Genomic DNA, 25,619 nt, shown 5'->3' with positions numbered 1-25,619 from the left:
CTCCATATACCTTAGCTTGGGAGTGAGCTTCATTACTATCATGGTATGCACAAAAATAATCCATTTGGAGACAATGCCCCTGACAAGAGGATGGAGCTTGGCATAAGGAACACAGTGCCACGAGAGCCCAGAAGATAAGTTCTGAGACATAGGGTTACTCAGTCAATCCTCAGTTTTGAATGTGATTCTAGCGGACTACTTCACTGCCAACTCCTGCAGCACAACCAGCCAGCATAATATCTGGAAGACTTACAGACTCAGAGTAGGCCTTGTGACAGATGGGAGCTTGGTATGATTTACCAATGGATATCATCTTCAGAAGCTGTCCAGTAACCAAATTCCTAACAAAATACAAGAAGGTCTGTTTACTTATAAACGAGAAAGAACTTTATAGATGTCCTTTTTCTAGAACATTACTCTGGTATAGTGCTACCCTTAAATAACTGATAGGTATAGACATAGGGGTCAACTGAAGGACTATACAAGTGTACATTCCCGTTTGGTTTTCCATCCCACACAGCCTCTCAGCTCTTTTCTGCCTTCCTTTGTACTAGTGGTTGTATATAAATTTAGCTCAGAACAGTAATTCACTTGCATCCACGTTTTAAGTTGTCTCCAAGCATCTTCTCAAATGTTCATCCATTTCAACTCTCCACTTATACCTCATACGATCACTATACAACTTTGTATTTGTTATCCACCAACTGGGCAAACGCCTTTGACGGTACTATGTAAGCCACATTGAGCCTGCAAATAGGTGGGAAAATGTGGGGTACAAATGCAATAAATAAATAAAAGGCCACCACTTACCAAATTACTATGTTACTCGCTACAGTCGTGCCAATCAAAGCACTTTTTTCTCCTTTCACCTCACTGAAGGCCAGGATGCTTTCTTCCGGAGGCATCAGAGTCCGTCTCTCTGTGATTCTACAGGAGAAGAACACGAGACATACTGAGGTCTCTGCTATATGGTACAAATGTTGCATCAGGCAGCATATAATTCTGAGTACAGCATCAATATTCCAGGAACAATAATATTAATAGTCTCCCTGAAGAGAGGACAGGAGGCTGCCATGCTTATGACCAGACCAATGATACTATAGCTGTGTGAAGGAGTGGGTGGTACAAGGCAGGGTTTCCTTGAGAACACCACCCCCTCAAGAATAGGAATGTTAGCCTGTTTTGCCAGGAGTGCAGGGCTCAAGTAGAGAGCAGGAAGTCAAAAGCGTTCTGACAGAACAGGACTGGGAGGCCCGAGTAAGGATCCTCCCAGGGTATTCTGGCTTGGCTGTAGCACCCGAGGGTTGTTCCAGGGAAGAGGAGTGACCCTAGCTCAGACGTTTGCACCCTGTGTTGTAAGAAACCTCAAGGCTATGCCTCCAGGGATTGTGTGAGAGGAAGACTGCTAATTACTCTTTAGCTATTGGAACTGTGATTATACTTGAGAAAGCTTACTGCATACTGAAGTGTGGAGCTATGACATGCTACTGAAACCGTGACTGTGCTTGAAGAGAGTTTATTAGAAGTACCAAGCCTGTGAGGAAACCGAGCTGAATATTTCCCTTGTGTACATAAAGTGGTTTGAATTTTACCTACCGCATTTTGTGAGGTCCTGCAGCCAGCCGCTAATCCACACTAACCCAAGTTGCATAAAAAGCCTGCCTTGTATTATGTGATGCTATTACCGATATTGTGTGAAGATATGGGCCAGGTTTCTCATCAGGTGGAGTTGGTGACATATATAGACATTCCATCCCATCCATCATGGCCCAAAGCAAAGTCTGATGTGTCTATCTAAACCCTTGGAGGTCTAACGAGGAAATTCTAAAGGGCCAAAGTAACAACCTGGATAGATCAGAGGCCGAGCAGCAATAAGGAGATGTCTTAGGATATAAGGAGACGGATACATTTCAACCTCAAAATTCCTTAAGGAGACTATCAAAGTAATTATTCCAATCCAAAAAAATATAATGGCTGTTATAAATGTTTGGACAAAGGGAGTTGTACAACAAAATATGAAATAATGATTGGTAAATAAATAAATAAATAAATAAATAAATGGAGGGAGATGTTTCAGTTACAAGTGCACTTAATTGGCCAAAGCTGAATTACTGTATACAGAATGCATCAGTTACATCACTAATCATCTTATTCCTCCATTTCTGTGTAACAAAATCGCTATAATGTAATGGTCACTCCCAATGTCCAAGAGTGTAGCCCACTCAAAATGAAGCACAAAGCCGCGCTATCATTTTTATCTTGCGGTAAAAATCATCTGCTGGTAAACGCAGAGACGCCCATTATATTCCTATGTGTATCTCAGCATTTACTGCTTAGATTTAAGGGCCATCTGGGTGTTTATAGGGAAGAAATCAGCTAAATATGGAGGGTGACAGATTAGATATCTGCTTGAGATCTTGAAGTTCACCAGTGCTTCTGGGTTAAATTAAAAAGACTGGGTCTGGACTCACTGCAGACTTATTCTGTTTGTTCTTTATTGGGGTGCGGGGGGGAAATCAAATCAATACTATTAGGAAGAATATAAGATGGGCCATGAATCTGACTCCAGTTTATCTATCCTGTGATTTTTATTTTTACATAAGAAGAAATCTCTTTTTTTTACCTTCCTCCCTCAGACAATGAGATTATTTCTAGAAACTGCTGCTCTGCTACCCGGCTGCTGCTGACAATTCTACGCTCAGGTAGCCCAAGCACGCTGTATATATAGCCACTTTTCACCAGCTGGTCCTGTAGTGCGTCCTCACCAGGGCAAGAAAACAGGAGCCTAAGGACAGAGTGAATTAGAGAGAGGAAATTTTATACAGAGATTTTTTTTTTGCCTTATTTTCCCCCACCCTGATTTTGTCCCCTTGGGTATCCCACAACAGTGCTATCTCCTTTATTCCTGTACTGTCCTCAGCTGCCCCCACCCCCTACCATCACCATTCCTATGCTGTCCCTAAGCCCATAAACTAGATCGGTTAAGATCCACACTCAAGGGCGACATGGAAAAACAGAAGATCCAGGAGCCAATGAAGGAGAAAAGGTCTTTACTAAACCATAAATATGATACCCAACATAGCCATGTTTTGAAATGTCTTCATTGCGGGAAAACAATTCTATAACAGTAATCCACGATCAATACACCAATTGATAGCAGTTCTGCATTTATTCCCAAAGCAGAGTCAAGGTAAAATTCAATCAATACTTAAAAAACCATCAAATGGAAATAGTTCTTCCTAAGAAATGCCAAAAGAGGCTTCTTGTGTAGAAATATGTAGCCTTTAAAAAAAGACCATCAAACCAGATTCCACCCTATACTTGCATTATCATGACCATTCCCGCAATGTCCAAGCCACACACACTGCCAATACCTTTCCCGCATTGCCCCCAATCTTTCATGCCTAACCCCTTACAAATATAAGTATTGCCATACTGGGCCAGACCAAAGGTCCATCAAGTCCAGTATCCTCATATCACCCCTCTCCTCAGGTCACTTCACTGGCTTCCAATCAGATACCGCATTCAATTCAAGCTTCTCCTTCTTACCTACAAATGCACTCAGTCTGCTGCCCCTCACTATCTTTCTACCCTCATCTCCCCTTACGTTCCCGCCCGTAACCTCCGTTCACAGGATAAATCCCTCCTCTCAGTACCCTTCTCCACCACCGCCAACTCCAGGCTCCGCTCATTCTGCCTCGCCTCACCCTATGCTTGGAACAACCTTCCTGAGCCCTTACGCCAAGCCCCCTCCCTGCCCGTCTTCAAGTCTTTGCTTAAAGCCCACCTCTTCAATGCTGCGTTCGGCACCTAACCCTTACCGTTCAGTGAATCCAGACTGCCCCAATTTGACTGCCCCTATCGGACCGACCGTTCACTTGTCTATTAGATTGTAAGCTCTTTGAGCAGGGACTGTCTCTCTTTGTTAAATTGTACAGCGCTGCGTAACCCTAGTAGCTCTCTAGAAATGTTAAGTAGTAGTATCCTGTTTCCAACAGTGGCCAATCCAGGTCACAAATACCTGGGCCATTCTCATACTGTTCCCAGCCACCCTACAGACTGCATCTAACTATTCCTTCAATGACCCTCACTCACCCCCTTCACCAACGCTGCTCATGACAGTTCCTCCAACACATAGTCCCTGACCAGTCACCCACTGCTTCTTCTGCAACACACCAACGCTCTCCCACATCATGCCAATCCTGTTTTAGCATCATATAACAAAGTTACTTACCTGTATCAGGAGTTATCAGAGGACAGCACAGCTTACATCCACCCATATGAGTGACATCACTGGCAGAACACAGTGCACCAGCAACATTTTTGGGAAACCTTTGGGTAGACTTGCCATGAACGCACACCTGTTCCCACCTGTCGCTGGCACATGGGACTTCCTCAGTCCATTACAAATTAGAACACAGCTTCTTGGGGAGGTGGGATGGTTGTGAGGATTTAAGTCCTGCTGTGCTTTGAGAACAGCTGGTACAGAAAGTAACAAATTTCTCTGAGGACAACCAAGACTGAAATCCTCACATATGGGTCTCCCTAGCTACAGGCTGCTTTCAATGGGGGAATAAAAGGAAAACAGAGCAAGTGGTGCCGCAACAGGCAGATCCAATATTTTTGGTAGCAACTAATCGTATTTATCAAGTACAGCTTTTTTTTTTGGAAAGCAGCCTGGAACTGAAAGAGAATGTTCTAGACCTAGGAATTGGATTCTAAACCCCAAATAGATTCTGGAAAACTGGAGGTTTAGCCATGACTGGCTAAACCTACAGTCATGTTGGGAGTCCTGTTTTAAGTAATAGTGGGAAGTGAACGTACGAATGCAGCTTTGCAAATCTCTATAAAGGATAATCTCAAGTGGGCTACTGACAACATTCATAGCTCTGACATTATGAGCCATGACGTGACTTTCTAGAGTCAGCTCAGCCTAGGCATAAGTGAAAGAAATACAGCCTACTAACCAACTGGAAAATGTGTGTTTGCTGAAGGCAGCCCCTATCATATTTCAGTCAAAAGAATCAAAAAGCTAGATACTTTCCAGAGGCCTTCATTTGCGCCAGATAAAAGGCCAAGGCTCTCTTAAGTCCAGAGTATGAGGTATGCTTTCACCTTTATGGGTATGATGTTTAGAGAAAAAGGTTGGCGGGACTACTAATTGGTCGAGATGGAATTCCGACAAAACTTTAGGAAGGAACTTCACATGTGTGCGAAGAACCATTCTATTGGCCCCCTGCATTCAAATCATAGCACCTCACCTCCTTGTGAAAGCGCCACAGCAGCAGCAGATCGCCTCCCTTTGGGCCTTCCCTCCCTGTGTCCCGCCCTCGTCTGATGTAACTTCCGCAAGGGCGGACCACAGGGAGGGAAGGCCCAAAGGGAGGCGATCTGCTGCTGCTGCGCTTTCACATGGAGGTGAGGCGCTGTGATTTGAATGCAGGGGGCCCAGCCCGGTGGCAGACAGAGGGGGGCTGTCGACGGGGCCGGGGCTGGGCGAGTGGAGACTGTGGCGCGGCGGCCTTGCCCCGGGCCCAGCCCAGTCTCTTGGCGGCCCTGGCTGAGGTACTTCCTCATACGTCAGGCTCAGTCGACGATGTCATCCATATATGAGGATTTTATAGTCCTGCTTGTCCTTGGAGAAACACTGCTCCCAAGCGTTCCTGAACAGTTTCAGCACCACACTCTGTGGGGTCTACTTATCAAAAGCAATAATATGCATCGTTAGTAAATAGGTCCCCTTTATTAGTAAATAATCTTGTCACGCATTATAAACAGGCTCCATGTTAGGCCTCGTTGGAGATGTAATTTCTTGCACTTGTATCTTTTCTCAAAGTTCCTACACAATCTTTTAATAGCAGGCCTGTCAGAAACTTTGTGCCTGGAAGTTAGGGGCTCAGGTGCTCCTGGAGTTCATTTAATAATGCTCTGTTACAGGCCAACAAAGAAACAGTTTCTTGGGGCTTGTGACTACTTCTACCACAGCTAGCAAACCAGGCTGAGGAAGAAGGACTCCAGCATTCTCACCTGCTAGCATGTAACATTAATAAGGCTTATAGGTTTTCTATAAACTATAGAAGATTATACAAGGTTTAAAAAATAAAATCTAAATCTAAGACTGAAGTATATTTTCTGTCCTTGCACATTATTACTGTATGAAAGGAATTACAATCACTTACCAAAGCTCCTCAATTGCCAGACTTCCCAAAGCTATGCAGACGCAACAGTACGTGTCAGGAAAAGGGACAACCTGGATTACTGGCATCTACAAAAACAAACCAGGGGAGCTTATTAATGGACATCTTACAACCATTTCAACTACATACACAGGTAAGGACATATGACAGGATTGCAAGGGCTTTTCTAAGGCTGCCCCCACAAACTTCTTGGCGATGTCAACCAGGCAATTAACTTCTTACAAAAGTCCTGACAATTAGACAACCTAGACAGACAGAGATAAAGATGTATGTGGCTACTTCCTGCTAGTAGGGAAATTATATAACATATGCAGCTGTGACCCTCCCCTTGCCCTGCCATTTCTGAACTCGTGCCTGTCCTGTCTTCCTCAACAGGAGACGGTATAGCTTCACCCAAGAGAACTGACCACCTGTGGCAAAATGGTGAATTCTCCAGCATATGAATTACAAGAATATTTCATGAAGTGTATGTCTCTAGTTTGGCCAGCAGGTGGTGTATGTTTACGTTTAAAGCTGTTATGGAGAAATGACTGTTCCTTCTTTAGTTTAACACAGAGAAGAAGTTAACCTGCAGTGATGTGGCCAGCAACTTTTAAAAAATGCTGTTCTGGGCTCTGATTGGCCCAGCTCAAATTCAATTAGGGTGTACTGGCTTTTTCTCCAGTCTTAGCCAAGGAGAAGAGAAACAAAGATCTCTTTGCTGAGGCCCTGTGAACAGTTATATTTGATAATCTGTGAGCAGCTATATGTCCTGAACTCCCCAGGTACTATTTAGTCAGTAAACAAATGTTTAGAAAGTGTTATGATTGATCCATATTTCAGTTATCTGTTACTGTTTGCTGATTGCACCTTTTCTGTTCATTGCTTTAATTTTTCAAGACAGAAATTTTTAGTTTATTGCCTCTGCTTGTCTGGTATGACTAAGAATCCTGGTGGTTTGTGTGTTGGAACTGTGGGTGATTTCTAGAAACTGTGGGACCACTGGGAGTGTGGCCCCAGGTAACCTAGAAATCACTGGGGAATAACTTGAAAGCGGGAGACTCGCCCAGAGGCGGTTGTGACCCAGTTGCTGGGGGGAAGGTGCTAGTGTAGAGCACAAGTGGCAGGTGCAGGCGGACCTGAGCTGTGCTAGGGATAGACCCTCTAAGTGGCCGCGGAGTAGCCCAAGGCGGGTGGCTAGGCATTTCGTGAAACAGCCACACAGCTTCTTATTGGTAAAACATTAAAAGATGGTAAAAAGATAGAAAACAGAGAGTAGGGTTAAATGGTCGTATACTCAATGGAGAAGGGTAGATAGTGGGGTTCCCCAGAGGTCTGTGCTGGGACTGCTGCATTTTAACATATTTATAAATGATGTAGAGATGGGAGTAACTAGTGAGGCAATTAAATTTGCTGATGACACAAAGTTATTCAAAGTTGTTAAAACTGCAAGAGGATTGAAAATTACGTATAATGTGAGCAAGTGCAAAGTGATGCAAGTGGGAAACAGGAACCTGAATTATAGCTTCGTAATGCAAGGTTCCACATTAGGAGTCACCGACCAGGAAAGGGATCTAGGCGTTATCGATGATACATTGAAACCCTCAGTGTGCAGCGGCGGCTAAGAAAGCAAATAAAATAGTAGGTATTAAGAAAGGAATGGAAAACAGAAATGAGGACATTATAATGCCTTTGTATCCCTCCGTGGTGCGACTGTACCTTGAACACTGTGTTCAATTCTGGTCACCGCATCTCAAAAAAGATATAGTGGAATTAGAAAAGGTGCAGAGAAGGGTGATGAAAATGATAAAGGGGATGGGACGACTTCCCTATGAGGAAAGGCTAAAGCGGCTGGGGCTCTTCAGCTTGGAGAAAAGACGGCTGAGGGGAGATATGAAAGAGGTCTATAAAACAATGAGTGTAGCAGAATGGGTAGACGTGAATCGCTTGTTTACTCTTTCCAAAAATACTAGAACTAGGGGGCATGCAATGAAGCCACAAAGTAGTACATTTCAAATGAATCAGAGAAAATATTTATTCACTCAATGTCTAATTAAACTCTGGAATTTATTGCCAGAGAATGTAGTAAAAGCAGTTATGTTAGCGGGGTTTAAAGAAGGTTTGGATGGCTTCCTAAAGGAAAAGTCCATAGACCATTATTAAAATGGACTTGAGGAAAGCCCACTGTTTATTTCTAAGATGATCAGCATAAAATGTATTGTACTTTTTGGGGATCTTGCCAGGTACTCGTGACCTAGATTGGCCACTGTTGGAAACAGAATGCTGGGCTAGATGGACCTTCTGTCTATCCCAGTATGGCAATACTTATGTACTTATGTCTGTTTACCAGAAGGATATAGAGAGAATGCCAGAGCTCTGCCCTATAGTACCGTGTGCAGTAGCCTCTCCTCCAGTATTCTCTCTATCTAGTAATTTGGAGAAGGGGACCACCTTCTTAGTGGATACACTATGATTTGATCCAGGCCATGGCGAAGACCTTGGCTTTGTCAGTCGCCGAACGTCGTTTGGACAAGTTCCTGGAGGAAAACTCCATAGTCTGCTATTAAGACAGACATAGGGAAGCCATTGCTTGCCCCAGGATGGAATGATGCTACTAACTGGGTTTCTGCCAGGTACTTGTGACCTTGATTGGCCATTGTTGGAAGCAGGACACTGGACTAGATGGACCAATGGTCTGACCCAGTGTGGCTATTCTTATGTTCTTATTTTTACCAGTCTCCTTTTTAAAATTAAGTGCTACAGCTATAGTTTTTTTTTCTTTAGTACCTTCCTTCAAGTGATGACAAATTTGATCACACTGTAATTTAATTTAGTTTAATTTGGTATTTATAACCCACTTTACAGACACATTCTAAGTGGTTTACATTTAACAGTATGTTATAAAAAGTTTGGCTAACATTAATTAGTAATAATTTACAGTGGATCTGTTTACATTGCATCTTATTAACTAGACATGGTTGAGCATAATTGTTTATGTAAAATCATATTTAATATGAAACTTGATGGTCTTTGGAACTCATAGTCTATAATGTAGGCCCCTTTGCCATTTTTATCAGGACAAGTTTAGGTTCCATGTGAGTGTTCTGCTAGGATTAGCAGGTGATTTTGTGTTTCATCTTCCATGAACCCAGAGGCCATTGCCCTAACTTGCAGACCATTACAGATATTATTCTTTGTTATGTATCCTATACTGTTTATTGTAAGTCATACTGAACTCAAACTTGTTTGCGATAATGTGGGATGTGTCACAAATAAATAAATAAATAAAATTTGTTGGAACCAGAGAATACTGGAGTGTTTCTTGTATGAACAATACCTTATTGGCAGTAGTGATGTCATTGGAAAGTTGTGTTCTCTGTCTCCATCTGCTGGCAAAGTAGCATAAACCTATTCATCTGAACTGGTCTAGCAGGATAAGGAAACTAGCCATAAGTTCTCATGTTTGTGCTCAAGGCCTGCTACAACAAAAACATATAAATCACAACAGCACTAGGTTGGTTTACACTGATTTACACAACCTGAGTACCTTAGAAGAGCTCCATGTATGAATGAGCTTCCAGCGAGCTGGTTCCTCAGGTTTCCAGACAGAGATGGAGGACTCACAAGCTGTCACAATATGCAGCTCTCTGACACTGCTGTCAGTGCTTTTCCACCATACGCTGTTCACATCCACAGCACAAGAGTCCGATGTAGTCTGTAGAGAGAAATCAAACATAAACACTTGAACATAGGTAACTTAGGGGTAATCTTCATAAAGCATTTTCTATATTCAAAGAAATTTAAATGGATGAATATCCGTGGTTAGCACCTGAGCTAAAACTGACTAATGTGGGCGTTCCAGGGTTGGAGTTGGCACTTTTGCAGTTAAGTGACAATATTCAGCCCTTAATTCCATAATTTGGGCCACATAAAAAGTGGTCCCATCTTATGCAGTTAAGAGCTGAATATTGCACTTAACCGCATAAAAGGTTTAGTGGCCAACATACAACCGGATATTCAGTACCGATGCCCGGACATGGCCTGGTATTGAATATTCGGGAATACAGCCAGTAACGTACATAAAAACGCTGACTGCTGCCAGCTGAAAACTGGCCAGTTTAAGACTGTGCTTACTTTTAGGTGATTTGTGCACAGGTGTTCCCAGAGGCATAGTTGTGATGTTATGTGCGTATTTTATAAAATATGTACATACATACTGTCACTATTAGGCTGCTAACCACACCTCCGCCATCCTAAAGTCAGGGTTTCATAGTCTGGGGTCCATAGATAAAGTTCCATGGGTCTGTGAATTTAGATGGGAAAAATTTACAACTTCCATATTTGGATGCTATCAACCATTTCAGAATTTAAGAAAAGGATGAAAACATCTGTTTATTTAGTCTTTTATGGAATAACCTGCTAGGGACTGTTTATCATGCTGTTGCTCATATCAGAATTTGAAATGAAAGGGTAAAAATGCACCTGTTTACTTAGGTTTGTACTTGATGTATGGATTGTAATATGTTGTTTTTTTTATATTTAGTTATATGTATTTTGTGTGTTTTATTGCTCACTGCCTAGTTAATAAGTTATAAATGTAATAAATAAATACAAAAATAATAAATCAACCTCTAACTCAGAGGTTCTCAACTGATGTGTTGCGGAGAGCCAGGAGTTGTGTCTCAGGGCCAGCGCAAACAGGAGAGCAACTCCAAGGGGCAGAGCCCAGCAAGGTGGGCAAGAGATGCAGCTACACAACCTGACACTGTACCTTGGCTTCTTGAGGTTCCCAGTTCAATTTTTGTCTTCATATTTCTAGTTTGTGATTCCTTGTTCTGTAGTTGATGAGGATCTGTGTTTTGTCACTGAGGTGTGGTATTCTGTTTGCCCGTAGTTTCTGTGTAGAATTTTGCAGCCATCCCACTTGTTCTGTTTTACCTGTAGTTAGGTGTACTGGTGTTTTAGGGCCCAGTGTAATATCTGTGGTGCTGCCTATTCATAGGTAGGGTTCATGCTATTGGATTCATAGAATTAGTAGTGCTATTAGGAAGGAGGAAGGCCTATGCCATCATGGAACTCAAAATCACTGGATTGAACATTTTAAATCTCCTATCCTATGCACAGCGAGTTTTCAAAACCAATAGATATAACATATAACAACAACAACAACAACAAAATATATATATACATATATTCAATCAATGGTGATCCAGCAAGTTATTTGCAGTATCCAAGATTTCAAGGCCTTACTTCAAGGGAAGCACTGAACCAGGGAAGGATTTCAGAGTTTATGGGTCCACTCAGACACACCTGTAACATGGATATCAGCTGGAGACTCCCTTTCTTCCCTTCCTCAAGGGTGTCACATAAACTGGATACAGATTCCACCCTCCCTTTGATCTGGGAAGAAAAATTAAGTTGAACACGCGGCTAGTCCATTCATTACACTCTGGGATACTAAAGAGAAGCATTCTGTTTGCAAATGGTAACATTTAGTCATACCTGTTAATTTCCTTTCCTTTAGTCCAATCACACCAGTCCGGGCAGGTGGGATTGTGTTCCTTTTCCTACCAGCAGGATGGAGATAGAGACATCACCGAGATATAAGCTGGTGATCTCTTGAAAAACTTTCTAGTATGCCACTGCCAAAGCAGCATGTGGTCCTGTGAGCCACTTCAGCCTAATGAAATTAAACAATTCATCTCTAACTGAAACTTATGTACATGCTGAGAAAAAAGCATCTTTCAGGGCAGGTCCCAAACTTGTGTGGCTGAACTAAAGGAAAGGAAATTAATAGCCAAGAATGCACCCGGGGGGGGGGGGGGGGGGGGGGGGGAGGGGCGGCTTGATGCGCCGGGGGGGGGGGTGTTGTGCTGCACCCTGGGGGGACGGACGCTGCTGCACCCGGGGGGGGGGGGTGCGCAGCGGCGATCCGCCCCGGGTGGCAGCCGACCTAGGATCGCCTCTGGAACAGCTCCTTCTTGGACTTGGGGAAAATCCACTATTTCTGGGATAAGCAGCATAAAATGTTTTGTACTTTTTGGGGATCTTGTCAGGTATTTGTGACCTGGATTGGCCACTGTTGGAAACAGGATGCTGGGCTTGATGGATGTACTTGGGATTCAGAATGGAATCTTGCTACTCTTTGGGGTTCTAAATGGAATGTTGCTACGCTTTGAAATTCTGCATGGAATCTTGTTACTCTTTAGAATTCTAGAATCTTCCTAATCTTTGGGGTTCTACATGGAATGTTGCTACTGTTTGGGTTTCTGCCAGGTACTTGTGACCTGGATTGGCCACTGTTGGAAACAGGATGCTGGGCTTGATGGACCTTTGGTCTGTCCCAGTATCGCAATACTTATGTACTTATTAAAAAATACCCTTCTGCAATGCAAGGACCCCATGGGAACAGAGTCTGAACATCACCAGTAGGAAACCTGTTGCTAGTTGGGGGCTATGGTGGAGCCTTAAGTTTGAGCTCAACTGGCCCAAATTCAATTCAATTCTTGTATACCGCTAATATCCCCTTTCCAGGGTTCAGTGCGGTTTACATTCTAGGTGAGACAAAAGCAGATAGTGTTAGTGTGAGGTATGAGAAACATTAGTGACCACTGGATTAATGAATGAGACTAAAAACATTAAAGGAAAGGATAATGGATGATACTAGGAAGTAGGTCATGATGGGTTATTATGAAGCAGTCTTTGGGAAGAGAAAGGTTTTTAGTCTCTTCCTGAAGTTGAGGTAGCTGTTTTCTCTTATGATGGCAATAGGTAGAGAGTTCCATATTTGACTCCAAGTATGGGGAATAGAGAACTGAAAATCTTCTGGTTCCGAATTGTCTTTTGAAATGGTGATACTAGCATTAGTTGTTTCAGTCTGTTAGACTTGACCAGATATAGCAAAGCGGTCTTAGTCAGCAGTTCAGAGGTTCAGATGATGGACCAGGGGCAGGAACTTGACCACAGTGCTAGGTCAAAACACCTGTGTACAGGGGAGCTAGGCCTGGGACCAGCACCAGCCTAAACACCCTTACCATCTGCTGGAGGTACAGAAAAACCAGAAAGTTCCATGAGAGCACCAGCCTATATCCCGGTGAGGTCACAAAGTTTCAGCTCTCTATCTTCATCTGCTGGTAGGAAAGGGAACACAATCCCAGTTGTCCAGACTGTTGAGGCTGGGATGCTAAGGAAACTATTTTAGCATGGATTAAAACCCTTGTATTCTTGGGAGAATGCATAGAGTAGTTTTAACAACGTTTGTGAGAAGGAAGAAAGGAATGCACCTAGGGAGGACAGGAAGTAGAATGGAGATGAATGAGGGGCAAACAGGCAAGAGTGGAAGGATGCATACAGGACTTTCTTGGAGGGGGAGGTTTAGGAGCTGAGGAAGAAAAGAAGTATATCACAAGTAACATTTTTTCCCAGGTAAATCTTGGAGGAATTTTCAAATCCCTCTTAACTGCATTATATAATTAATAATACATACAAAATAAATATTGTTTAAATTATATACTGGGAATCGGTTTGGATCTCTCTTTAGTGTTATGACCTGCAATTGCGAGCACTTCCACCAGGGACTACATGACAAGTAAACGAGCAGAAGACAACTTACCTCTTTGGTGTTTCTGCTGTAGAACTCCTTGGAACCATCACATTGTGGCTCATTCTGGCCCACCAAGTCTTGGCCTGCTTGTGACTCACTTGCTTGCGAACATACCTTAGTTTCACATGTTCTCCTGGCTTGAGGCACACAGGTAGCATTCTCTGTATTCATCACGTCAGACACACAGCTCTTTATGTCTGATGTAACAGCCAGTAAAGTGCTTCCAGGATCCCTACTTTGGCTGGTGCCTGTGTTAAGTTTTATGCAGGAACTGGGCGAAGTCTGAAGCTCTTGTCTGCAGAATGCAACCTGTGAAACGTTGTTGGGATCCTGCAGAGGACCTGCTGGAGTTAAGCCCAGGATGGGAAAAGCAGCTGTATGTGTGTCTACAGGAGGCTGACTGCCAGCATCATACAATGAGATGGTGCAGGCGGGGGTTGACAGAAGGGCACTGGGGGAAAACTCCTTCTTAGCTAGAGAATGATCCAGAGGACCATGGCTTTCTATGTGAGATGCCTGAGACAATGAATTGCAAGGAGCAGCTAGAACACCATCTTCATGCTTTTTACTTTTAGCATTAAGTAGCTTTTTTCTAGCAGGAACAGGAGCAGTGACGTCATGTCCAGCAGTCTGATGCTCGTCTTTGAACGGTGCAGCAACATGGGGCTCTACATCCGACAGCAGTGGGGAATTCAGTTTCTCAAGTTTCAGGAAACCAAATTCATCATCTGGCAAATGGAAATCTGTGATGTCCAAGCTGTGTATCAGGCTTTTTGAACTAAGCATTTCATTGTGTAAATGGAAAGGAAAATTTGAGCCACTGTGAATACCAGCATTGGGTCCACTGTTATCGGAAGAGGTACAGGTTTTTTGTGCAAGGCCATCTGTCTTATCTAAAAATAACAACAAAATAATAAGTAAAAAATATTACCTATTATCTACGATAAACTACCATGTTGATCATTTGATTGAAAAACGGTATATCAAGAACTGAATAAAGTAAATTGTGTGACTTCAGGTGCAAGACAGGAAGCAAAATTTATGGAACAAAAAATATCTCTAGAAATGAGCATGGAAATTTGATACTTAACTTTCGGGGAGGGGAGGTTATAAAACACAAGACCTCTTATAGGGTTTTTGGCTTGATGATGTTGGGTATATGGGACAAGGAGGGGTTCTTATTCACTTTGTAAAGTAAATACGGAAACACCCTCATCCTCCCCGTCTCATCTGCCCGCAACCTCGGAGTCATCTTTGACTCCTCCCTCTCCTTCTCTGCGCATATCCAGCAGACTGCCAAGACCTGCCTCTTCTTCCTCTTTAACATCAGCAAAATTCGCCCTTTCCTCTCTGAACACACCACCCGAACTCTCGTCCATGCTCTCATTACCTCTCGCCTTGACTACTGCAACTTACTCCTCACTGGCCTCCCACTTAGCCATCTATCCCCCCTTCAATCTGTTCAGAACTCTGCGGCACGTCTCATATTCCGCCAAAACCAATTTACTCATATCACCCCTCTCCTCAGGTCACTTCACTGGCTTCCAATCAGATACCGCATTCAATTCAAGCTTCTCCTTCTTACCTACAAATGCACTCAGTCTGCTGCCCCTCACTACCTCTCCTCCCTCATCTCCCCCTATGTTCCCGCCCGTAACCTCCGTTCACAGGACAAATCCCTCCTCTCTGTACTCTTCTCCAACACCGCCAACTCCAGGCTCTGCTCATTCTGCCTCGCCCTATGCTTGGAACAACCTTCCTGCGCCCGTACGCCAAGCCCCCTCCCTGCCCATCTTCAAGTCTTTGCTTAAAACCCACCTCTTAAATGCTGCATTCGGCACCTAACTCTTACCGTTCACTAAATCCAGACTGCCCCAATTTGACCGCCCCTATCGGACTGTCCGTTCACTTGTCTCTTAGATTGTAAGCTCCTTGAGCAGGGAACGTCCCTCTATGTTAAATTGTACAGCGCTGCGTAACCCTAGTAGCACTTTAGAAATGTTAAGTAGTAGTAGTATTTGGGAGCAGAACAATGAATTGTTGTTCAGAATCTGCTTTGTAATGTCAATAGAAATATTTTCAGTTAAAAAAACCAAAAGAAAATACAATGAAAACCTGGATGTTCACCTCTAGATTCTTTGCAGGGATTTCAGTCCATGACTTTCCTGTTTTCCTCCAACTGTTACAACCATATGTTCTATTACTAAGGTTAGTCTTCCCTGAGCCGGTCCCCATCAACAGTCTCCTCCCTCAGCTAGTCCTCACCACATTTTTCTGTCTCCTAACCAGTTCCCCGCCTCCCCCCCCCCCCCCCCCCCCCACTATCACCACTGCCTCTCTTTCTTTCTCAGTCATGTCATTCTGCCCATCTCTTTACCTCTCCCCTCCCCTATTGCTGCTGCACTGCTGATTCTGGCTCTATGGTCTGCTGCTGGTCTCATACCTACTGTGTCTCCTGCAACAGGCTCATACTGCTCTTCCTGATACAGACTTCATAGCGTGGCTAGACTTGTAGATCTTTGAGCCACACTATCACTTTTGCTCCAGCTTTCTAGATGCACAATCTCCATGGCCACCACCTCTTCTGCCCCTACGAGTTTACAATCCCTACTGGGTTTTTTTTCCCAATGTATGTTTATTATTTTCCACAAATCCAATACATTATCCATTATCATAATATACAACCAAAATCTGACTATATCCTGCAAAAGCCACAATACCCCCCTCCAACCCCCCGCTCCCCCCCCCCCCCACCAGCCAGGGTAACTCAAGTCTGTCTAGCCATTCCCCACTGAGGGGTCCCAACGATGCTTTAAACTGAAATCCCTCTCCATTCCATGTATTTTGTCCAATTTTTAAAGAATTTCACCACCCGTCCTCTTTTTAGTGCTGTCATTTTGTCCATTAAGCAGCAATAATCCACTTTTGCAAATACTTGGTCCGCCGTTTGTTTCTAAAATCTCACAATTAAGGTACGTGCTGCTGTAACAACATGAGACAGGAGGCACTGATGTGAGCTATGTATGCCTGTCACTGGTATGTTAAGTAGAGCTCTGGTTTCAATGTGTCCGCTATCCCCAGATTAGTGTGTATTTGAGCCATTAAATTTGTCCAAAACGTCTTTATGATCGGACAGTCCCACCACATATGCCAAAAGGTGCCCCTGGCCCCACAGCCCCGCCAGCAGGTCGATGCCCCCTTTTTAAATATACGTGAGATTCTACAATCCCTGCTGTTTCTGACCCTGCAGAGCGCACACATTAAACCACTCCCCGATACTAACTGTAAACTAGGTAGGAATGATCTTTTTGTATTATCGTCATATTTGCATAAAACATCTGCACCTCATGTTATGCAGCACATGATACAAACGTGGAGCCATTATTGCTCGATGGGGAGGCGAGGATGGCAGCAGGATGGACAAAATACTTCTGCCTTAATTTTATACCTACAGCACCATTGAGACAAGCTTGCACTGTGCTTTACCATGAACCTTGTCGAGGAAAAACCCTTACATTTTGCACCTTCAATAGAACAAAGGTCAACAGGAAGGCAAAATTCTATTCTATTACATTTTAATAGTTAGACAAATGCTTGACCGCCTCTGCTTTCTGCCCTGGTAGGGCAACAGAGATTCTACTCAAAGTTTCAGCATCGCTATCATCAGATGGGGGTGACAGAGCATCAGATCTTCCACTTACCTTGAAGGAGCCTTTCTCTCCTGCTGTGTAGACAGGAATTAGAGATATCCTGAGAGAAAAATTCTTTAGTTATTAATTGCTGTGCTGTAAATTGTTGAGTCTGAACCCTTTCAGAGTTGACTGTTGGCTCAGGAGCCTTGTGCTCTCTTAACTCTTCCATATCATTGGTTATGGTTTCTTTCAGCAGATTTAAGAAATTATCTTGACTAAATAGATTACATGTGTTCTCCTCCTGCTGCAAAGTTTCACCCATTGCTTGATTTCCACAAGGCATGAAATCTTCAGCTCTTCCTACTTGCTTTGCTCCATCAGTCACAAAAGCCAACGGCCTCTCTTGGTTTATCAGTGTCATGTTAGATTCTGCTTCATAGTTTTCTTTTCCATTTTCAGACTCATTACTCAAGCAGCTTGGGCTTGTATTTAAGTTTATAGAGGTGAATGTTTGTGGCAAATGTGTCTTCAATTTGCACAATGATTTTCTTTTTCCTCTTCCTTTCCTGGTTGCTTTCATCCTGTGACAGGTCAATGTGCTGGATGCTGAGCACATATCAGTAATGCTGTTCCTACTGGCAGTAAGGATGGAATCATCTGCTCTACTACTTGAATCAACTTGATTTAAGCTACAAGGAAGACCCAAGTTGTTGTTATCCTGCTGCACCTCTGCCTCTCTTTCTGCCGCTTCTGGGCTTCCTTTATTTGACTTGGCCATCTGTTTGAGTTTTCTTCTGGATCCTTTCCTGCTTGTGCCCAAATGACTGTATATTACAGCTTCCAGGTCTACTTTCCTCTGACAGTTGGACATGCGTCGAGTTGTTCTCACATAGTATTCCACTGGGAACAGAAGACCTTCCACCACTGTGCAAGAGCTCAGAGGGCTTTCTACTGCAGTAGAGGACACACTTGCCAGTGCAGCAGACTTTACTTGAGTCTCATCATAGTTCTGCCATGAACTGTTATGCAACAGTTCACCATTAGAACAAGAACGCTCACCAGTACTAGATTTGTCTTCTGTAGCACAAGGAACGACGACAGATTGGGCTCTCAGAGATCTATTGGACACAGCTAAATCAGGGGAGGAACCATTTGTTTCATTAGTTTTGCAGACGATCACATCTGCTGTTTTCTCAGCATTTATGGGAGTGACCGGAGCAACGCCTACAAGAAGCGATGGTGCCAATTCTGGGAGCCTAGAATTGTCCGTAGGTGACTTGGACTGAGACAAAGACGTGCTATCACCTTTATACGATAGGCAGGAAGGAAGTCCAGTTACTCTTATAGGGCTATATTCTTTGACAGCTTTGCTTAAACATTCCTTAGAATCTGAATCTTCAGGCATGAAATGGCTGGCCGTGAGCAATGAGTTGAAGGACTTTGACCTTCTAGTCTTTAGGCTTAGACTATTGCCATCTCTCTTAAATACTGGTGAACTTTGCTCTTCCCTATCCAGCTTTCTGCCTTCCAACCCCTTTGTCCTACAGAGCGGATCACTTGGCAGAAAAGCGGCAGAAGAAGAACATCCGCAAGGGGATTTTCTCTCCTTCAGTTCCAATATGTTCCTTTTCAATTTTTCTCGGCTTCTTTGACTTTTTTCTTGGTTCTTTTTTTGTGCACACCCACCTCCTGTGGAAGTTGTAGGTGTTTTCTGATCAACATATTTATCTTCTGGCAAAGAGCTTTCATGCTGCTTGCTACCAATGTTGAAGAATTCAGGTTGTAAGTTAAAGGACACAGTCATTCTTTTTTCTGTATTGAGGTTCATTTTTGATACATGTGTGATGTCCAGACTGCCAACATCGGAGACTAGAGCCTCTCTCAGATCTGTGGAAACAGTAATAAAAGTAATGCATACATTTATTTGGATTTATTTACCACCTTTGTGAAGGAATTCACTCAAGGTGGTGTACAGCAAGAATAAGTCAAACATAAGAAACAGACAATTACAGCAGTAAAAATATTCAAATAGCAATACAACATATGGCATAGTATGCTACATTACAATGTCAACACAGTATACAATAACACATTTTAATAGACAGCACAAGGTATAAACAAAGATGGAACAGATACATGGAGGAATAGGAATAAGAAAATAAGGTACTAATTTAAAGAAAGGTGTAAATGAGGTCAGAAAGGTGCTTGAATATTATCTTAGCCAGGGTAGGAGTGGATAAACATGCCCTGCTATAGTACGTCAAAGTATACATCTTATTAAAATAATTCTTTTAAACATTCAAAACTGATGAATTATATTGATGCAACTTTAAATTATATTGTTCTAATGCGGGTCTTGAAGGATATTTCCTCCATTCTCTTTCCAATCGATGCAGATCTTTCTTCATATTCGTTAAATCTTCTCGAGTACAACGGGACCTGATTACACCTAGACACCTGACATTCCTTTAATGATGCTCTCATTCAATCAAGTTAACAATAATACATTCCACGTCTCAACAGCAGTTGAGACATCTAGAGCCTGAAGAGATCTCATATTAGCATCAATAGCATTCTTTAAATCACTCAGTTCATAGGGCTCCCGACAGTGATATGTCTCAGTGGATAAGCAGTGTACGTGCTGCGTATTTACTCTTCAAGAAAACAGAATAAGTCTATGCCACCTATCTGCTGGAAACTAAGAAATACTGGCTGGCTATGGACTGAATAGGATCCTACATAGGGAAAGATCATAGAATTGATTCTTAGTCTCCATCTACTGGTAGAAGAGTGTAAACACAAGTGTCTGGACTGGTCTGGAGAAACAAAGAAGGGGAGATCTTTTATTTGGTTGATCTCATCTAAGTGTCTACCACAGAGCAGTGAAAAAGTTATCTTCACAGCATGAGATGTTCAGATGTATGTTGTAGTTTCAGTGATCAGTTAATAAGTACACTGCTTGCACTATACCTGAAATGCCCATGCCAGAGTGCTCCTCATTAAGCCAACAATTTTGCTCTGCAATTTTCTTCTTCACATGTGATTTTACTCGTTCAGTCCTTTGTGAATGCTGTTTAAAAAGAGAAAATTAAAATAAGGTCCCAATTATCCATTAACATCTGCATTGCTGCACAAAGAAGATACTTATTAGTTTTTATAGCAATAAATTTTAAATTACAATTAGGGCTTTTACTTCCATGAGACTAAGCGCATTTTCAAAGTGAAACCTGCATGTTTTTTCTCTTTCAATACTTGGTTGGGGGGGGATAGCATGTAGCAGGTATAAACGCATCCATGGAAAACACGTGCAGGGTTTTTAAACTTAAAACCATCCATGTACTATCCTGCCCCTGAACTAATCCTGCCTCCGTTTTGTGAAGCAGGTAAAAGTATTCACAGTTAACAGCACAAGGGAGCAATTTTCAGTCATCTTGTATAGGTAAAAACCATGACTTAGATGTGTGAAAATTTTGAAAAGTAACCCTTTAGATGACTTCTTTCATCCAGTCTTAAACCAGAAACATTTTGGAAGTATACATCCTGGCACACTGGACTAGATTGAATAATCACACCTAAAAAATAGGTGCCAAAACAAAATTTATATTGTATTCACAATTTAATGCTTGGTTGCAGGAATGTTTATCAGCCAACCAATTCTACTTCAGTGTGAATTATCAGACAAACCATGAAGTTCAGAGATTGTAAATGCAGTTTACTTACTTGTAGCCGGTTAAATGTTTTATTATATTCTTGTTTTAAGAATGCCAGCTTCTCTTTCAACTGTAAGGAAAAAAGAAATGGAAGGGAACCTGAATAGCAGGCTACGGAGCAACTCGAGATATACAAGAAGGCAAAGTATTAAAAAATCCCAGGTCCTACAGTCTGGAAATCATTTAGAAAGGTTTGGCTCCCTATTTTTCTAAGTCAAAGAAACTGCTTACCTGAGTAGTATTTATCCAGGGAAGATTTTTATGAACCAAAGAAAACATCAAAACTTAACTTTTTATTGTGCCAGACCAACAGCTACATGGAGACTTGGGTTTGATTCTCATGGCTGACCTTCCTTTCCCTGGAACGGAGGATGTTGCACAGGCAACGTTCACCCTTGGAAGAACCAAGTCCCAGACACTAAGCAACAGTGATATCCCATGTTCGCCCCCGTTCGAAAATGCCCCTCCACGTATCTGTGGCTTGTTTAAAATCAGCTGATGGTAGCAATGCACATTTCAAGGTAAATCTCATACACACTGGACAGTATCTGGATACTCTGAAGTGGAGGAGTAGCTTGTGCTTTGAACACTGGGCTTATATCACCTCAAACAATCTCTCTCACTTTGCCTGCGTGATTTATGAGCTAAGTTTAAAATTTTATATGATTTACTCTGGGGATCCACTTCAAGTCAGTTCTGTGAAGTTAGCATTTGACATTATATATTTTGAAATATAAGGGGGTTTTTGGAGCCTGTGAAGATTCAGTAGCCTGTTTATTTTCCCCACCCACGTTGGTTTCAACGCTTGTTTGGGTAGGTGGTTGAGTTTTAGATTGTAAACTCCACTGAGCAGGGACTGTCCGTCTTTGTTAAACTGTACAGCGCTGCGTAACCCTAGTAGCGCTCTAGAAATGTTAAGTAGTAGTAGTAGTAGTGATATCCACAAGCTGAATTTATGACCCATTATTGAAGGGCTCCAGCTGAGGACTGTTGCTACAATGATTGGATTTAATGAATAGGGAGAGAATATAAACATAATTGTTGTAGGCGAAGGCTCTTTACTGCCCAGGTTTAGGAAGTGTAAGTTTTGTAACCGGAAATTTATGTAAAATCAAATCATGTTTACTGTGAGCCACACTGAACAGAATTATATTTGGAAAATGTGGGATATAAGAACTAATAAATGGAAATAGCACTACAGCCCCCAAAAAGGCCTGTTACAACCCAGAAGGAACAGAATGAACACAGCCACCACAGAACAATGCTGGCTCTTGGCCACTGTTAAGCAAAGCTATGAAAGTGACTTATTACTTTGTCATTCTCTTCCTGTTCCTTCTCAGCATTGCAGAAGGTGCAGTGACATGGCTGGGACTGACATTTGTTTTTATAGCTGGGGAATGCAACATTTGTTAAAGCTTTTATACTTATGAATCTTCATTTACAAGTGTCCTTAATCTATAAAACACAATAACAATTAACATTAAAGACCTCTTTAAATTCTGTTGCTGATAATGTAGTTGTACTTGAAACATCTGCCTACAGACAATGAAAAATGGCAAAATGTAAGCAATTTAAACAAGAAACATGGAGAAATTGGGTCTTAGAACACAAGAATATAAGTGTTGCCATACTGGGACAAACCAAAGGTCCATCAAGCACAGCATCCTGTTTCCAACAGTGGTCAATCCAGGTCACAAGTACCTGGCAGAAACCCAAACAGTAGCAACATTCCATGTAGAACCCCAAAGAGTAGCAAGATTCTAGAATTCTGAAGAATAACAAGATTCCATGCAGAATTTCAAAGTGTAGCAACATTCCTTGTAAAACCCCAAAGAGTAGCAAGATTCTAGAATTCTAAAGAATAACAAGATTCCATGCAGAATTTCAAAGAGTAGCAACATTCCATTTAGAACCCCAAAGAGTAGCAAGATTCCATTCAGAATCCCAAGTACATAAGTGTTGCCTTACTGGGACAGACCAAAGGCCCATCAAGCCCAGCATCCTGTTTCCAACAGTGGCCAATCCAGGTCACAAGTACCTGGCAGAAACCCAAACAGTAGCAACATTCCATGTAGAACCCCAAAGAGTAGCAAGATTCTAGAATTCTGAAGAATAACAAGATTCCATGCAGAATTTCAAAGTGTAGCAACATTCCATTTAGAACCCCAAAGAGTAGCAAGATTCCATTCAGAATCCCAAGTACATAAGTGTTGCCTTACTGGGACAGACCAAAGGCCCATCAAGCCCAGCATCCTGTTTCCAACAGTGGCCAATCCAGGTCACAAATACCTAGCAAGATCACAAAAAACAAAAGTACAAACATTTTATGCTGCTTATCCCAGAAATAAGCAGTGGATTTTCCCCAAGTCCATTTTAATAATGGTCTATGGACTTTTCATTTAGGAAGCTATCCAAACCGTTTTTTAAGCCCAGCTAAGCTGTTTTTACCACATTTTCATTCCTTAATCCTATCAAACCAGTGTAGAACCTGCGAGGGCAAAATTCACCTAATTCTTAATAAAAACTGGAATGGAGTAGGCTAGTGGTTAGCTCATGGGCTCATTTTCAAAGCACTTAGTCTCCCAAAGTTCCATAGAAACCTATGGAACTTAGCCTCCCAAAGTGCTTTGAAAATATGCCTGTTCAGTGACCTAAGAATCTGGGGAACCGGGTTCAATTCCCACTGCAGCTCCTTCTTACTCTGGGCAAGTCACTTAACCCTCTGTTGCCCCAGGTACAATTGAGGCAGAAAGCTGTCTAAACTACTACCCCTTTCCACTGACAGGACCTTACTTTAAGAATTAGCAATGAAGGCTGGTAGCCAATCTGCTCTGGTGAAGATTCAAAGATTGGAGTTGCTTCAGAAGGCTGCCTAAGATGGCCGTTCTTATGCTTATAGCTGTGGGTTTGCAAGGCACCACTGTCACCTTTTGTTTCCCCAAAAGGTAGGTGGTAAGTTGGGTCCCGTCTTTAGCACTTGAATAGAGGTTGCTGAGATCAAAAGGCCCACTGACAATGTTAAATGGGGTCTGCTGGAGGTTCCCTCCAAATTTTTAAGGTTGTGGGCTACGCTTATAACCTCATGTGAGTTACCCCTCTGCTCAATTGACACCCAGTTCTGAAACTGGATCATGAGCTGCATGGTCCACCTATTACCATTGGCTGGAGACAGAGAAATACTGAGCATCTAAGGCTGCATGGTGCCCTTAAAGGGTAAAGCATGCGGAACTTTTTTTCTCTGCCTCCATTTGCTGGTCATTGGGCACAACTACAGGTTCTGCATTGGTGAGGACATTAAGGAAAGTGTTTAGAAAGGGGAAGCAGAGTGGACATAGGGCAATGATTTAGTTTATTTTTAGCAGTGAATAGAAAACAGAATGAACACAATTTATAAATGGTTAATGCTGTATAGTAAGTGGATGTAGATATAGCTTATGCTCTGGATTTGCTTGCCCACTATTAAATTATTTTTGCTGAGTGGTTTTCAGGCACTAATAAAAGGAAGGGTTTTTTTTTACCTTTTGTCTTTCCTCACAGGTTAGTGATCTACCAGGTGTCTCGTCCATTGCTATTTTACTCGTCAAATTCAGCAGCCTGTTATCAGGGAACCCAAATCTTGAGATTTCCTAGCGTAACCTCAGTAGGAAGAGCTCTTTCACTCCAGCACATTCAGGCCCTCTTCCTCTCTTATGAAAGAATTCAAATTCATTTAAAGAAATTCCTATCTACAATTAATTTGAGAAGGCCCCCACCATGAGACCCATCTGAGGAATCCCTGGTTGTGGTCTTTAAGATCACATGGAAGATGCAGTTGTACTGCTGAAACTTGCCTTCATCCTACTGTACCTCTAACCACTGTATAATCCATGGTCTGCCTCTCTCTCACTCTCTAAGGGTGTGTCTCTCTAAGACTTTGCTTCTTCCTTCCCTCTCTCACTAACTCTCAAGATCTCATTGTCTATTTCTCCTTCTCATCAGCCTCTCACCAACTCTGAAGGTCTCGCTCAGTGTCCATTTCTCAATGCTGTCTCATCTCTCCCCCTAAGGGTCTCTCGTTCAGAGCCACCTCTTCCTCCCCTTCCTCACTAGCTAAGAGAGTGGCTCTATGTCCCACTCACTAACTCTGGGGGTCTCTTTACTACCTATCTTCCCTTTCTCATGAGCTCAGTCTCTTAACTTCTCTCTCAATAGCTCATAAACCTCCTTCAGCTGCTCAATCTCGCGGTCTCTTTTCTTTTTCCCGTATAACAATTTGCGCACAACAAATCGCTTCCGGCCGGAGACGCACATCGTAAGTTGTCCCGCCCTCTTTTGAGAACGCGCACGTCAGCGTGATGTTACCTAAGCAAGGAGGTTGGAGAAAACAGGAGACGGCGTGTTCCGATCTAGTCCATTATACGGGCTGAAGCCAGTAGGCGGAGCTTTAGTTCACCCAAAACAATAGCAAAAGATTATTAACTCGGTATGAAGTTGGCAACTAATAGTGAGCTGAACTGGA

At 42.6% G+C, this 25,619-nt stretch overlaps 1 protein-coding gene across 2 annotated transcripts in view; it reads right to left on the bottom strand.

Moving 5' to 3' along the window:
- The window catches only part of PALB2 (partner and localizer of BRCA2), a 33,409-nt gene extending 8,005 nt beyond the window's left edge, over window positions 1-25,404 (bottom strand). The window contains exons 1-11 of one of the 2 annotated variants that reach the window (XM_030212775.1): window positions 24,640-25,404; window positions 21,132-21,191; window positions 20,382-20,481; window positions 17,481-19,298; window positions 13,789-14,672; window positions 11,487-11,576; window positions 9,724-9,891; window positions 6,180-6,265; window positions 2,624-2,785; window positions 811-927; window positions 254-341 (exon numbers count right to left, since the gene is read on the bottom strand). In XM_030212775.1, coding sequence (XP_030068635.1) covers window positions 254-341; window positions 811-927; window positions 2,624-2,785; window positions 6,180-6,265; window positions 9,724-9,891; window positions 11,487-11,576; window positions 13,789-14,672; window positions 17,481-19,298; window positions 20,382-20,481; window positions 21,132-21,191; window positions 24,640-24,687 — 3,621 coding nt within the window. In that variant the 5' untranslated portion in view covers window positions 24,688-25,404. The remainder of the gene's footprint in view (window positions 1-253; window positions 342-810; window positions 928-2,623; window positions 2,786-6,179; window positions 6,266-9,723; window positions 9,892-11,486; window positions 11,577-13,788; window positions 14,673-17,480; window positions 19,299-20,381; window positions 20,482-21,131; window positions 21,192-24,639) is intronic. The other variant, XM_030212776.1, reaches the window with a different exon arrangement.
- Window positions 25,405-25,619: the final 215 nt, after the last annotated feature.

This window comes from Microcaecilia unicolor, chromosome 8 (assembly GCF_901765095.1).
Source record: "Microcaecilia unicolor chromosome 8, aMicUni1.1, whole genome shotgun sequence".
NCBI classification, from domain to species: Eukaryota; Metazoa; Chordata; class Amphibia; order Gymnophiona; family Siphonopidae; genus Microcaecilia; species Microcaecilia unicolor.
This window is presented reverse-complemented; position numbering and strand designations above follow the sequence as displayed.